The sequence below is a fragment of the Lindgomyces ingoldianus genome (genome assembly GCF_010093535.1).
Source record: "Lindgomyces ingoldianus strain ATCC 200398 unplaced genomic scaffold BDR25scaffold_38, whole genome shotgun sequence".
Lineage (NCBI taxonomy): Eukaryota > Fungi > Ascomycota > Dothideomycetes > Pleosporales > Lindgomycetaceae > Lindgomyces > Lindgomyces ingoldianus.
Window position 1 is genome coordinate 212538 of NW_022985199.1, and position 15419 is coordinate 227956.

General features: G+C 48.2%; 5 protein-coding genes and 1 non-coding gene across 6 annotated transcripts; 1 reads left to right on the forward strand and 5 right to left on the reverse strand.

Annotated features, from left to right (window-relative positions):
* Positions 1-2: 2 nt before the first annotated feature.
* On the reverse strand, positions 3-1966 carry BDR25DRAFT_360436 (uncharacterized protein; the record flags this gene model as incomplete). Its single annotated transcript, XM_033696252.1, has 11 exons — positions 3-143; positions 245-358; positions 415-673; positions 720-754; positions 795-856; positions 980-1095; positions 1136-1241; positions 1314-1366; positions 1432-1554; positions 1619-1843; positions 1887-1966. The coding sequence occupies 11 exons, from the start codon at positions 1964-1966 to the stop codon at positions 3-5; spliced, it is 1314 nt and encodes a 437-aa protein (XP_033542321.1).
* Positions 1967-4124: 2158 nt separating this feature from the next.
* On the reverse strand, positions 4125-4212 carry BDR25DRAFT_t47. Its single transcript has one exon. It is a non-coding gene; the product is annotated as a tRNA-Pro (tRNA).
* Positions 4213-5727: 1515 nt separating this feature from the next.
* BDR25DRAFT_378633 (uncharacterized protein) lies at positions 5728-7536 on the reverse strand (the record flags this gene model as incomplete). The annotated part of the gene is made up of 1 exon (XM_033697560.1): positions 5728-7536. The coding sequence occupies one exon, from the start codon at positions 7534-7536 to the stop codon at positions 5728-5730; it is 1809 nt and encodes a 602-aa protein (XP_033542322.1).
* Positions 7537-8019: 483 nt separating this feature from the next.
* Positions 8020-9414, reverse strand: BDR25DRAFT_239389 (galactose mutarotase-like protein; the record flags this gene model as incomplete). Its single annotated transcript, XM_033685677.1, has 5 exons — positions 8020-8228; positions 8282-8678; positions 8726-8914; positions 8963-9084; positions 9135-9414. The coding sequence occupies 5 exons, from the start codon at positions 9412-9414 to the stop codon at positions 8020-8022; spliced, it is 1197 nt and encodes a 398-aa protein (XP_033542323.1).
* A 1195-nt stretch (positions 9415-10609) lies between these two features.
* BDR25DRAFT_306619 (uncharacterized protein) lies at positions 10610-13877 on the reverse strand. The gene is made up of 2 exons (XM_033690670.1): positions 13394-13877; positions 10610-13337 (listed from the first exon to the last, which is right to left on the reverse strand). The coding sequence occupies exons 1-2, from the start codon at positions 13785-13787 to the stop codon at positions 10876-10878; spliced, it is 2856 nt and encodes a 951-aa protein (XP_033542324.1). The 5' UTR covers positions 13788-13877; the 3' UTR covers positions 10610-10875.
* Positions 13878-13937: 60 nt separating this feature from the next.
* Positions 13938-14828, forward strand: BDR25DRAFT_270069 (mitochondrial ribosomal protein 10). The gene is made up of 3 exons (XM_033687191.1): positions 13938-14247; positions 14402-14481; positions 14539-14828. Exons 1-3 carry the CDS (start codon positions 14109-14111, stop codon positions 14623-14625), a joined length of 306 nt encoding a protein of 101 aa, XP_033542325.1. The 5' UTR covers positions 13938-14108; the 3' UTR covers positions 14626-14828.
* Positions 14829-15419: the final 591 nt, after the last annotated feature.

Here is a 15419-nt window from a genome sequence, read left to right on the forward strand (position 1 = left end):
GGCTAAGACGATGTATGAGTGTGATACCTGGCTATTGGTTTATTCAATTTATTGGAGTCTTCTTGGCCTTGGGGCTTCCAGTCTTGGTGTGATGTGATGTGTGTGTTTGAGAGACGTGGTTGTGCGGGACTGTGTCCCGTAAACTATTTCCCACATGGTTTTTTTCTCGGGTGCACCTTGTCACCTAAAGTAGAACATGACATGTACAATCTAGGGCAAAAGCATACATCCTATTAACGCGCACCTTAAATCCTGAGCTGAGAGGAAGTGCAATCGGCCGTTCCTTCCATTGAACACACCAAGCAACGCTTTTTTGCAGCTTTGTAACTTGGTGACGTTTAGACACTTTCACCGCCTTCTACAGAATGTTATCATATAACGTGGAGCTTAATTGTAGTAGACTCTGTCTATCACACCCCGAGCTAGAATTAAGGCAATTGTGGACAGACCCGCCAGAGAACAAGCAACTGGATACAGTGTACACAATGACAAACCATGATGCTCGTCTTGACGGGATTTCATGTATTGCGAAGCTTTGCCAGAAGAAGTGTCGGTTTGCTTGTTGATCTCCTCCCTTCCCCATACCTGAACCGCCCTTCCTACAGCCTCCCTGCAGTCTGCCCACACTATCTCCCACTCTGCACACCTTCCAGAACTCTTGACAGCGGCGTACCTGATCGCCTGTCTGGCTATATCTCTAAGAGGAATAAAGTAGGAACAGGACGGTATGCCCATTATTTTGCAATTGCCAGTTCTTGGCCTTATGAGCACTATTACAAATTCTCTCTAGTTACAATATGAAGATATGGAAGAGTCTCTACGAGATGTAGAAAGTATCCCAACTGAAGATTAGATTCTGCAACAGAAAGCCATCTCTAAAAACAAGTGCTTAAGAGGCTTAAGGTTGTTCCTTTAGACAAAGCCGCTTATTCTTATACAACAATTAGCCTTTCGAAACATTTATTCTAGACTCTAAAACTTGGTTGTGATAAACAAACAATAGACAACTTGAAAAGAAAGGCATGCCGTTCAGTAACTCGCATACCTAAGCGTTGCGTGCAGGGCACCGCTATCTGTCTGCTCAGGCTGCCAAATCTATGATTATTTCATGTGAAGTTCCATGCTGAGCTGAGACAAACTGAGACTGAGCGGGTGTCTGAGTCTTGAGCAAATCTGGACACAAAATCCGTATTTGAAGAGTGGTTTTCGGCGAACTCCCCCCAAAACACCAGCCAAACATCCTCAAGCCCGGGGACATTCCCTCCCAAATAAGGTACGACTAATTTACTACATTGAGCTACATTAGCTTAGACCAAATGTATTAGTGATGGTTGTTTTTGCTGATTCATTGAGGAGCTCTCTAATCCTCAGATTCAACGAAATCGCCGAATGTCCTCTTCTTTACGCGAATAAAAGAAGTATCTGGGATACCGTGGGATTGGTGAAGATTCTGGAGAAATTTGAGTTCTGTTGTTAAGTCCTTCCGTCACACGCTGGGTGCGGGCACATAACCGGACCGTTCGGCCACTGCTGTATATGACGGTCAAAATGGCTCTAATTGATTATCACCAAGGCAAAAAGGGCAGGTTTTGCCAAGTAGTACAAGGCCGAATCGGACGATGCTACTGCAGAATAAATCGAGTTCGTCAAGATATTTAAGGCAGTGAGCGTTCCAATCCTAGAGTTCAAGTACCATTTAGCACACTCAAAGCAGTACTCCGCAGCGCCTGGCCGATGGGTGTCAAGCCATTTCATTAAGCGACCAACATGTGAAAAGAATGATCGCTGGGTCGCTAACAAAATAGCGCAATTATGCTCCGGGAGATTCTTTGGGTCGTAATGTCTATTTCAAGTCACTTGGGTAATATCTAAATCAGGTAATCCACATATAGTTTCCAAAAGGGGTCACGTTCAGGATTTGCTCTAGAATGTAGAGTCTATGCCGTGCGGGTTTCGCCATTCGCATCAACGGGTCAACGGCGTCCTAGAAAGATGTGTCTTTCTTAACCCAGAAGCTTCGATAGCATGGGCCATCGCTTTGTCGTACCGCAACAGCAATCGGAAACAGCAATCGGAGGTAGCGAATTTGGTGTTGGCTGGGTTTGAGAGTTGACGTTTATCAGAAGATTGACAGTCTGGCGTTCGACATCTGATGTCTCTTCGTTTTGACTACTCGCCAGGTAATGAGGCTGCCTTGCTTCGTGAAATTTGTTTTGTTGACACTTTTCGATTATTGATTTTCTGAAATCCCGGAAGGGCTACTTGCATATCTGCAATCTTTGCTTCCGTTACGATGTGGTTCAAGCTAGAAAGGGATTAGCCTTTGCGAGAGGAAGTATCCATATCTCGCGTGTATCCCGCTGCGCTTACGAGGTTGGCAATTCAGCATCTTGAGATTTTCCTTGCAGTGCATTCTGCACATCGATGTTGACATTCCGGGTGATACGCTCGGTACGTCCTATCGTTGATATGGCCCAGGAACTGTCTTTCCTTGGCTGCAGATATATGGTCTGAGTAGCGTTAAATAAATTAGGAATTGGAGTGCAAGGTAACCGACTATCAACTCTGTAGGCAAACCCTCACCGAAAGGCACAGGGAGCGATTCTTTCACGGTATCCGGCACACTCACCCAAAGCCCCAACACACTTTGCGATTGAGTCGCCCGTCATTAAATTGTCAGATATGTTGAAAGCTTCCCTTTGCGTATAATCGACAAGCTTTTCATTTCCTCTTTGACTCTAAACACGGGGATTCCCTGATGCGGAAAAATCCCTTAATGCAATGCCCGATGCGCTCTTCTAGGCCACAAAACCATCGCCCAGAAGAGCCATTGCGAGTGAATGTACAACCGGACAAACACACCGGTTGTCAATGTCTTCTCGCAACGTGACAGATTCCCTAAGAGGTTAGTCAGCAAAGCAGCCTGGCTAGGGCGGCAAAGTGCAACCTACATGTTGCTGTCTATATTTTGATGGCTCTTCCGGAATCTGAGGTGAATGGATAGCACGTAAATGAGACTGCCGTCTTTTCGTGTCAAAGTGAGGCCAACTTCTCTGTAGGTAAGGCCTTCACCAGACTCGCGATGTTGCGTGAATTCCACTATCTCGCTAGGGCAAAGGCCATAATTAGCCATGAGTATGAGAGAAAACAACAGTTGGTCCAGTCCAACATTCGGGGATGCTTGTAGCAGTACCCATCGCATGGTCACATGGAATACAAGATTGCTTGAACATCAACCAGAAATGCAACCGGGTTTTGCTTCTGTCTCTGACAAGCCCCCTCCTTTAGGCCAAGTCTCCGTATTTAATGTCAGAATGTTACTAGCTTGCGTTTAACATTTGCCCTTCTACGTACAGCATTCATATAGTCGCACTCTTGTGGGTTATGAATGTGCGTCAGTCGGGACACACGCTTAACGGCTCCTCTCAACCTGTTCCACTCCTTTAGAAGAGTGAAAATGCTTAGTTTCTTCTCGATTTTCCCATGGCTTTTTGGAATTCGCCAAAGTAAAAAGCACTCTACGATGTCGAGAGTAGGCGCTCGTTGAAATGTGTATTCGCCCTCCGGTAACAGGATGTCCATGTCGGCAAAGTCTAGGAAACGTGAGATAACTGGAGGCCAAGGAAGGCACGAGCTTACCCGTTCCAGTTCCTGACAAGCTGGCCAAAAGCTTTGCGGTCATAATTGTCGACCTGCTCTGGTGGAGAGATGCCGGGCTGTGTTCGAGTGTTGAATCTAGTTTTCAATTGCTCCATAGTGTTGAGTGGTCGGCGGGAAGCACGAGTTATGCCTGGAATTTAAGCACACTTGAAACCATTTAGAACCTAAAGTCGAGGGGATTAGTAGAGGTATGGAAGGACCCATGGAGGGCCAGCGTTAACCCCTACCCAACCCCAAGCGCGCTCATCCGGCTTGGGTAACGCACCATGCGTGCAGTTCTCCATGGCCTATGCCGCACCGCGTGTTTGATGTTGCTATAAAGAAGTCAAAATAGGAAGTTAGAATATGAATTATAAAACCATTAGTTAGAAAAATTGCATGCCACCGTAGACATCTTAACCGGTATCCAAGGATAGGAAGCAGATATAAAAAACATTTCAAGAACAAAAAAGTGAATTCTATTTGGGCTCCGCCGCGATTCGAACGCGGGGCCTCCTGCAGATTTGAGATTGATCACCCAAAGCAGGAATCATACCACTAGACCACGAAGCCTTTGAATTGAATGATGAATTAACCATTTAGATAGTTTATATCTAAACTATTGACATAGGAAGAAAAAATTTGGAGTCAGAAGTGAAGCGGGGCTGAGGGCACGGTACATATTTTGCTGAGGCAGGCACGCGCTGGCGGACAAAAATACCCCGCGCACCAAAACAACCACATCGCACCTGTACAACGTCCCAACACCAGTATATTTCAGGCTCTAATTAATTAAGGCAATAGCTAAATAAGAAGATCAATTACCCTATGGTGCTCTAAAAATAAATAAAGGTTTGCGGTCCAACTAACTAAGCACATAAAAGTTGCAAATATACTCTTTTACTCCAAGGAGGATGTCTTTCGACACTTCGGTGTAGGCAATATAGTCTAGACCTAGAAGAAAACAATAACCTGCAGGAATGCTTTCACTGTTCCTTATCTCTTGACCTTGCTCTCATCAAGGATCGCTACCAGCTAGTTAAAGACTATGTTGAGAAGTTCTTTACTAGGAAAAGCAAGAGTCTTAAGAACTAGCGCTTAAATGATAGTTTAAAGTCTCCTAGAAGTCTCTGAAGAATCTAGTACACTCCATACCTCAACGGCTTGAGGATGTGATATAAAAACGATGGCCAAATAGCTGGGTATTCAACTCCAGCTGTATATACACAGAAATAGCCAAAACCGAGGCCTCTGCAGGCTCACCATACCGTCGAAACATGGACTTGTATAAAGCTTAGAGCCTGCTTTACAGCCTTGATTTAGCTCAATCTCGAAATCGTGAGAACTGTTAAAAAAACCCTTATTTGTCTGAGGGTTTGTGCGGTGCGGTTGTTGGTAGAAAAACCTCAGGACATTTTCTTAGCGAGAAAACCTCAACGCAAGAGTCATACGAACTAACTTAACCATGAAAGTTATTGCGCGAGTACCAAGGCTATTAGGCATTGATACTAGTTGAACTCATCTTCGCAACGAAGAACCTTGCACACAGTGATTTTCATTGCTGGCTGGATTCTGGATGATGAATAAGCAATTTCTCCAGAATACTCAGTTCGACTAAGAAGGAGAGATGTAGGGGGGGGATGGGATCCGTGTCACCATGTTCGCCCTTGTAGCTTTGTAGCCTTGCAGCCTCGGGATCACGCAGATGCCTGAAGGAGCATTCAAAGAAAACACAGTAGCCCGTTTAATAGGAGAAATCCCCAGAGTGGTGCCTAGGTGGCAGGGAAGCGGAGGTTCATCAAAGATCGTATATAAGACTCTCGTGTACTCTACCTGATTCTGAGTATTCTCCACCGTCTCCTCTCGAATTCATCCCCTCTTCGTGATTCCATTAGCTCCGCACTTCAATACTTCGCTCCAATACAGAGCACTTTATACCCAGCACTAATACCTAACACCGCAATACCTAGCAGCCCAATAGCGCTATTGTTTTTACCTTTGAGATGAACCGATATACTCATTCAGAATCTTTGACGATTCTGCTGATATATTAGCGTGAGATTTGTTGAATCTGTCTTCAACGGGTACTTAACGATGCGGCTCAGACCATAATTGGATTTTCCCCTCTCCCCGACCTACAGCCTCTAGGAATGGTCGCCAAGCGAAGGTGTCAGTCCTATAGCCCTCCACCAGAGGAACATGACCCGCTATCTCGAACCAGAGTAGTGTACGACGAAGAAGAGCTGGAGGAGGCGTTGCCTTTGGAACCTCGTGAGTTTGCAAACTCGGTATGGAAAGCTGTTTCGGCCCATTAAGATTCGTGGTGGAAGTAGCGCGAACAGATGCGCAGCTTCGGCTAAAGGCCCGGCTGAGCATTGGCATTGATGCGAATCTGCTGAGAGCTGGCCGCTCTGGGGTCGTAGATGCTGGTTCTGGAGGTGACTCTGGAGGGCAGTTGAACAAGGACTCAGATGTGTATGTGACAGCTGTCGTAGGGAAGGCTAGGATTGCGTAGGGAGCAACACAAACCCCGTCATCTAGCTCTTCATATTCCTCATTTGCATCTAGGTGCCCACGGATTACTAAGAACCGCCAGCGTCCATCTGTCGTCAAGCTCACATCTCGTGGTTCCTTGCCCTTGACATCCTTCTTCTTGAATATCTCTCTCAGTCCGACCTTTTGGTTTCCCTTCTCCTTATCACTCTCCATCTCCCGCCTCTTAGCAAATGTGTCGACTTCCTTGTACAACAGCCGCGCCACATCCCCTGCTTCGATTCGATACAACTCCTTATGTGGTTCGGATCCAGTACTCCAGAAGCTGGCAGCTACAAGGGGGACACTCTTAGGCTTCGATGGCTTGAAAGCGAACATAGGATGGAAAGCTAAGAGGTCGGGTTGGCTGGCATTCGAGTACATATGATGCATGACGGAGTGCCAATTGAGAAGGGTATGGGCAAGGTTTTCAGTGTTTCCAGGGAAAGGCGTCTTCCAGGCATGGGCTTGGGTTATTGGAAGTGTGGTAAAGCTCTGGACTGAATCTCCGCGCCGCTTCTTACCCGGTCGTCGCCGAGATCGAGGCGTTGATTGAGTGGACATGGTTTCGGGGGAATCGCGAGCCTTGGGTCGCTTACGGGAGCCTCGTTGTTCTTGATCTGGAGATATGATGACAATGACTGGTTGCGGTTGCCGAGAGGGCTCTAGTTGATTTTTAGTGGTCGTTTCTGCCAGCTGGGTCAGGGATGAGAGGAAATTACTTGCTGGAGCACCCGTTTCAAGACTAGAGGCTGGCACGGTGGTGTATGAAGAAGAAGATCCGGCTATTCCAGCTTCCATTTTAGTGTCGGTGTCGTAATGTCCGCCCGAAAGTTGCAATTCGTCGACATGTTTGGAAGGTACAAACGTCGCTGATTCCGTTTCGATGTCTTCATCTGCGTCTATGCACTCTTCTCTACCCCTTCTAGTTTCGTCGACATCAGAGATCTCACTCACGACCCGTTCATACCCGGTATCTTCCCCAAGAACTAGGTACTCTTCGCTGCGCATTAACAACGGAGTACGACCTCCATTCCAGCTGATCCCTCCATCTTCGCCGCTTCCGTCATCACTCCCCAACTGGGAGTAGCCCACGGCAGAGATACCCTCACTCTGACTGCTAGACTCCCAAACGAACTCACTCAATCCCTTGTTGTACGCCTCCACGAGATCCCCAGGAACAGGCGGTGGAGCAGCGAAAGGAACTACAGGCCCTCCTTGCAGTCCCAGTGCTCTTTGGAGTTTCTTAGAGGCCATGAACGACTTTTGGAGGCCGACTATGTAGGTTTTCAGCGTTAAATCAGGTATCCGCTGAAGTATCCTTCTCCCTTGGGCAGCTTGTGAAGCTGGCGATCCGGGATCCATTAATGACGTAGGGTTCTGCGCGAATGCTTCCGGATGAAGGATAGAGTGTAAGTAAGGCCATCAATATAGAACTTTTCGAAGGAGAGCGGGAAGCCAAGAACCGCATTTGTAGGTGGTAGCCAGTTGCCAAGCGAGGGATCCTGATTGGTCGGTATCATAGTAGAGTGAAAAGAAAGAGTGAAAGTGAGAAGATCACGTGACTAGACGCACATAAGCAAACTCTGGGGGAAGAGGAGTGATGAGAGTAAATATGTGATATAGTGGACGGGGTGAATTCGTCACAAAGAATAAAAACGGGGAACAAGATGGAGAAGGTTGTTGTATCTAACAGGGCTGTATTTAGTTGGGCTACTTTTATACCTGCATAGCTAAATCTCACCACCACCACGAAATCAAATTACTTCGGGGTCTATGATCCTCGAGGGTTCTCACATTTGGCATGTAGCCAACACTGTCTCACTCGCCCCTTCAAGCACTCCTCTGTCATGGGGTTTTGTTGACAGAGAATACATATGCTGCCTCCAAAACATATGGTGGATCGTCCGGACCGAAGATATTCTTCTTGTCTCGCTGCCATTCGGGTTGGTTGATGGCATCGATCCAGTCTTCCACCTCCATGACAACGCAACCATACTTCTCAACGACACGTGGGCGACTGTCCAACCCTTGGGTCGACTTGATCGGGAGAGTGCCTTGTTGCATCGTCAGCATTTACGGTATGGCGGCTCGTGTGAGTACTATTCACCATTTTGGCCACCACAGCTGTAGACTTGGAAAGCGTCCTGATCCGTAAATACATCAACCTGAATGCCTGACCAGGGACTCGCCAAGGTAGCAACCGGGCCTATGGTTCGCCAGTCATAGGGACCATTCTGTGCCCGATTAACCAGGTAGCAAGTGTCGTACCCCGTACAATTAGTTCCACAGTTCCCGTCGATCTCAGGGGCGCTGAAGTTGGCGCCAATCTGCTTTGGTCCCGACCAGAAGTCGTTGACAGAGTACTGCAGGTTTGGTAAGATTGTACCGTTGGGGATTAAAATACCATCAGTTCCAATGCGCTGGCCAGAGTAGGGCATGTGGAGCGTGTAGTTTAGTGCCGTGGGCGTGTCAGGGTTTTGGAACCCGTCCAAGTTCCAGTACGTCTACCCTACATTAATTTGGTATCATTCTGGGTAACCTAGTAACTCACATGAGAGCTCAGCATAATGGGCGTCTTCTTCGTGGTCGCCCAAGCCAACATCTTGATATGCCATGTGTTTGGGGTCATGGTGTACGTGATGTAGCTGACCACCTCTCCAGGGAAGCCTTCCTTACCATCTGGATCAACTATGGAGAAGGTAATCGAATCGGTTGTGTGCGAAACGACTGTGAAGTTCCTCTATAAGCTCATTAGGGTTGATATGCTTAAACTATTATGCTAACCTACCCAGTCCCATCCATCTGGGCCGCCATGCAGGGTATCGTTGTTATTGTTCTCGTTCGGCGTGACTTGATACTTCACACCATCAATCACAAAACTACTGTTTTTAATGCGGTTCGCATAACGGCCTACAACAAGGTTAACTTGTTTCGTTTCAAAATGGTGCACAATGTCACACCTGGGACACCTCCGAGGTGAGGGTGGAATGGGTCTACCGAGTAGTGACTCGCGTTGTCGAATCCAAGCACAATATCGCGCTCAATGCCTTTGGCGTCATTGATGAATAGATTTGAAATTGACGCGCCGTACGGAATGAATAGGCCGCGAATTCCCTCGGCGGAAATTTCGTACTTTCCATCCGCGTCTGATCCAAGAGTGCTGTTGGGAGGACTGTACGACTGTGCGACAGCAGTCGCAGCCAGCAGAGAGACCACTGCTGACAGCTTGGAGCTCAACATAGAGGATGTGTCGAGGTGTTGTTGTACATCAGCTCCGAGGGCGAAAGAACAAGGCTCAGTGGAGTGAACCCGGGAAATTATGTATTTGGACACACTGGATCCCATGACCAGGGCCCCGCAACTTGGTGAATGCAACCTTAGTGATAGCAATGGAACCCGGTCCTGGGTCACCTTCGGGCAGGAAGTGCGCGTTCGTCTGGTTCCCCGCAGGCAAATTGGGAGTCGATCATCAGGAACACAGACCTATGACGGAATGAAATCCATCGAGCTTACAGATAGCTCCCCAGCCCTTCCATCTTGGTGTTGGACTATCAATTGAGGTTGCACACGCGAGTAGACTCAGACACCGTGATGGTGAAGCCCGGCAAAGTAGAAGACAATCGTATGAAGCTGCAACACAACAGGATGAAGCGGGAGGAAAGCTAGGAGCTCACAGGTACTTTGAGAGCTCAGTGCAGATGGATCAAGAGCCAGGCAGTGATTGGAGGAAGAAAGCCGGGTGCACCATAATGACACCAGGCGGTTGATTTAAAATGTGGAGAAATGAGGTGCGGCGGAAAGGGCTTATTGCGATCCCTGCGCCGGACCGTTGGTGGCTTGGAGGCGGGGAAGCTCTTCTCGATCTAATTGGCATCATCGACTTTCGTGACATGCCAGAGCTTTCGTAATTCAATTCTGCATTGCCAGAGATTTCATCCGAATTTAAACCACCTGGGTGCGTAATCGAGGAAGATCTCCCAGACTCCCTTTCCCACATTAGTGCGGCCAAGAGAGCATGTGCTCAGAAAGCTGGATAGCTCATATTTAGTCATGGCGCTCCTGCTCAATAGTTGCAGAGCCTGTATCCCATCCACTTCCTTCAAACCCCGCCGCCCCCTTTCCTGCTCTTAGATTTCTACTATCGAATGAATTGAATATTCTCGTCCACTACGCTTAGTTTCTTTTTCCTTATCCTCTCCGTTTCGAGGACAGTCACCTGGAATTCGTATATCTTGGGTATTTGGCGTGGTATGGGTGGTGAAAGTTGAATGAGGGCTAGGCGGCAGGCAAGTACCACAAAATCCTAGAATTGATGAAAAGAGGTGTTTGCATGAAGTGTAAGGATGTGGGAGTTCGTTCTCACAAATTTTGAGTGGGATATCTGTGACAGTGTCACGCATGAGATGGAGCCTTGAAGAAGCATGAACAAAATACGGTAGTCTTGAGTCTTTGATTATCAAATGTGATGATACACTCTCTCAATTTCTAAGCCGTAACTGGACGAGAAACTATCAAACTAAAAGGAAATCCTAAACGGCACCCAAAACACCAAAACCGTAACGCAGATAGTGCCAATAGACCGACGGGATCGCTACCAGAAACGCCCTACATGCTGTAAGGAAGAGAAACACAAACATAGACAGATTCTTGACTCATAGTTATCGATCATTTATTAAACGCCAAACAGACTTGGCCTGCTATTTACCCCTTCCTTCCTGCTCGCCGCCGAGGTAAGCCCGTCTCTACCGCAGGAGGCACAATGATTTGAGGTAACGGCAGAACCTTCTTAGGGGTCGCAATTCCAAAGCCTCGGCCTTGCTGATTTTCTTTACCATCACTGGGAACTTGCGCCGCCGTGGGCTTGGGTATGGACAATTTGACCTTCTTTGGGGTAGCTAGATGGCTCTTGAGCTCTTTTGTAGAAATTTCCTTGCCGTGGTTCGTCTGCTCAATTCCCACAGGTGCAACTCCGAGGGACGGTAGTTGAGATTTGGGGACGGTCATTTGGGGGGCCGTGTCCGCGGTTCGAGCAAGTTTCATCTTCTTCACCTTCGACGGCATAGCCAAGTGCTGGGATTGGGATGCTTCTTTCTCTTCCTGAATCTCAGGAGGTAGTAGGGAAGCTGGCGCTAGAAGTCCCTTCCCTGGAGTACCGTTTGCGGCCCCGAGACCGCGAACGCGGCGCAAGCGGGGAGTTGATTTCTTGTCTTTGCTTCCCTTGGACTTTCCCTTCGCCGAAGGCGTGATTATTGCCACATTCAGCTCGTCTAGCGTGGCTAGGGACTCGGCATCCACCGCACTCGTGACACTCTCGAGTGTCTCCGTACTTTCTTGGAAATACGTTAGCTGCTCGTCCCAGCGAACGTTCTTCTTTTTTGGTTTGGTGTCTGATGCTGGGTTGACAACTCCCCCGTCCGGTGTAGATATTGTGTTTGCCGTGCTCAACTTTAGCAACTTGAGACTGACGGCTACGGCCCCTTGTTTGTTCTTGCGAGTGTTAGCCCGCGTTAGAAGCCCAAGTTCTTGAGCCTCTGTTCGTTTCAGGACAATGGGTTCTCCGCCATCCGTTCGTCGAAGAGAAATGTTCCTTGGGGTCTGTGGCTGCTGTTGTGAAGAAGCAAGATGAGGAAGTCGCGACTTTCGGGTTCGGGTTGAGCGTCGAGAGCTAAATGAGAGTTGGTTGTCCTCTTCCAGGCCCTCGGCTTCTACCTGATTAGGAATAGGGGACAATGGTGGTTGTTGGTCAATGTTGAGTGTGAGAGTTTGTGATAGGTCAAGAGTGAGTTCGTTGTCATACTTTGATGGTGAATTTGGATCCTTGGCTTCTAGAATTCTTCGAGGAGACTGGAGTGCTTGACGAACCGCACCTGAGTCGCGACGATTTTGAAGAGAACTGCGACGAGCGATATGAGTAGATTTGTTCGCCTTGCTCGCAGCAGCGCGGGTAAGGAAATCTTTCAATAGCGCAGTGTCGTCATCTAGCTGGATGGTAGTCGTGGGATCGTCTACAACAGATTCAACCGGTGGAGGTGAAGGACATCGCAACTTTCGTCTCACAGGCTCTGTTGAACAGGGTTGACATAGCGGCAGAGTTAGACCAAGTGCAATGTCGTTTGACTCATTCCCCACTTCTTCCTTGATAGTACTTTCAACAGTGACCTGGGGCTGAACATCAATTATCTCCTGCTCAGCACGACTTGCTACAGAGAGGTGTGCAACAATGTGTGGGCTTGCAGTGATCTCTCTTGGAGGATTCTCTTCGTGTCCTTTGGCCTGGACCAAAACCTCAGAACCCTCTGTGGGAAGTGGCATCTCCATATCTTGTTGAATTTCGAGCTGCATATGTTCCTCCGTAAGCGTGCAGTTCTCATCTGGTGGGCTCTTAGTGTTGTCATCGCTTGCATCCTGCTGAGGTTGAGACCTGAAGCCCTCATGAACAGCGATCTCTGACCTTCCAACATCTTGTGAAATATCCGCCGGGTGTTTAAGATCATTCGCTGATGCAGAGAAGACTTCTTCTTCATCCGGCGAATCCTCGCAATATGTTTCGTTCTTGCCCGTGGAGATATCAACAATTTCCGAATCCGATATTTGACATGCACCCAATGAAGTCTGGCCTTGTGAACCATGTTCTTGAGGCAGAGCAGTCTCTTCGGGGCTATCCTCCACCACAACATCAGCGTCGTCCTCCGTTTCAGAGACGTGTAAGGGGTCGGAAGTGCCCTCTGCAACCATATGAGCACGGAGAGAAATCTGATTCACTTCCGACTGATCCAGTTCGGACGCATCCAATTGCTGCGCAGGCCTATCGATTTGTGTGGGCAGATGGAGAGTCTCTTCTGTCCGTGGAGAAGCTGCACGCTGCATGGGGGTAATTTCATGTTGTTGTCCTGAGGGTGGAGTTGCCGTTTGGAGTTCGGAAGCGGAAGGCGTTGACCGGGTCGATATTTCTTCATCAGTCTGCTGCTCACACTCTTCCTCTGCCGCAAACAGAAAGGCTGGCTTATCCTGATCACCGGGTAGAGATTCTTGCTCTTGAACCAAGATTTCATCTTCATTAACAGAGTCGGCAGCATCTTCGGCGACCATGTCACCCCGGGCAAGAACAGTGTCTGAATCGTCCGCTGTTTCGCTATTCACACGGCGTGGGGCTCTTCTTTTTCCTGAATTGGGTGTGAGAACTATGTGATACTCTATACGGGGTGTTCAAAGGACTCACTCGGAAGCACGCTTTTCCTTCGATCCCATCGCGTATTTTTGAACGTACGCTGTTTCCCTTTAGATTTTGCAGGCACTTGCTCTATGCCTTCCAATCTAACCCGAAGCTTCTTGACCGCTCTGTTGTGTACGCTTCCTTCCTCAACCTCGTCTTCGTCGGCCGATGCTGTGCTTGCCGGTTGTGATCGAAGCGTGTATCTCCGCCAAACTTTCTTGTGTTTACCGTCGCGTGATATTTTGGTCTCCTGTTTTCGCTCCCAAGCTCGGGGGATCTTTGCGACTGGTAGAGCGGTCGGATCGAGGAACGCGGTATCGGTCTCGTGCCATGTTTGGGAGAAGGCCGGTACCGCGGTCTGAGGCGGCGAGGTCACCATTGGATGCAATTTAGAATACATCAATGTGACAATGGACAAATGATATAAGAAACATATGGCCTCAGACTAAAGATATCGACTGGACTTGGAAGTGTGGCCGCTGTGTACGGTTAGTAGGAACGACAATGGGACTGTTTGTTTTGACAACGGGCTAGTGTACGGGATGCTGGCCGCTAATCAGAGATGCGCGGAATTCGCCGTGATCCCAAAAATCCAAGCCAGACATCAAAAACCGGAAGAACACCCCACGGCCTGCACAAACACATCTATATCTAGCTCCTCTCTTCATCGCTGGCAAAGCTCGATTTCAATTACCGTGCTCCCTTACTCGAATTATCCATCATGGTCCCGAAGCCGCAGGGCTCAGCAGCCGCGAAATCCGTCACCCATCGACCTCTACCCCCGCTTCCAAAGTTACGTGTAAGACGGCCGAATAAACCAGAGATGAATCCGTGCTTGGGCATAATGGCATCTGTACTAGGTATGCGTTGCTTTCACGAGCTTCATTTGCCGATTTAAAGGCAGGGTTGGACGCTGGATTTTGGCTGCTGATCGAGTGTCTGCACCTCCATTTGTGTAGATGCGGGTATCTCATTTTCCAAAAAAAAGAAAAAGATACTAATCACTCTGCGCAGGCTGTTGGGCATCATCCGGATACAGCATTCAAGGATGCGCACAATTGGAGACAAAGTTGAGACACTGTATGGATTCGCCTGTACGTGCCTATGGCTACCACATCCAGAAAACAAAGTTTACCTGACTTCTCCTGCAGAGGAATCCAAACACAAAGAAGAACAACATCAATTACCACCTCTCGCGAATGTACCCCAAAATCGTCGGACCTCACAAACGAGACTAATCTAGCCGCTACTGGGCAAGTAGCCTCAAAATTCTGTAGATTATATGTACATCAGTCTGTCCTCAAAGCGGCGGGAGCAATGATACTTCGATCATGCGTGTATAGCAAAAGCTATCACTGCAGATTGCAACATCGGGACGGCGTTTGGGTTGGAAATACCACTGTACATATTCAATTGGAGAAAGAGTTAGACTAACTACATCGTTCTCAGACAGTCAATATACCCAGCTTTGCAGCAAGACAGGAGTAGTTTCGCTGTCTGAGTCAAAGCCGGCTGTCGCATGTACCTAATCTGGTAGCGTGAACACAGAAGGCTTCATAGCCAACTCGATTCTGATGAGGTTAGTTTCATCGTCTCCTTTACCTCCCCAAACCTACCGAGCCGAGCAGAACATAAAGTTTTAGATCCTTTCGAATCCGCCAATTCTTAAGTTTCATGACTGCTTTGAGCATTGAATGCGGGTCGTGAGGTCTTCGGAAGAGAAGGAGCGACTGCAGCATGGAATTCTCAGGCATCTCTACATGAATTGCCAATGAGATCCCTCCAGATGTTTCTCTAGAGTGATCGAAGTAACATGGGCCTCGACAGTGGTCCGCAGCAATTCAGGTAGCGTTTCTTACTCGGTCTTTCGCCTTCTCTGTCTCAACTTAGTCAGAAGGCTCAAAAGATGCCTAAGAAAGGGGCGTGCAGCTGCTCAAATACCTGAGCATTCGGTTAGATGTGATTTGAGAATCGGTGCTAACTGGCCGGTGCAGGCGGAAATTTGACGATGCTGTGAAGAGGGCGGCTAACG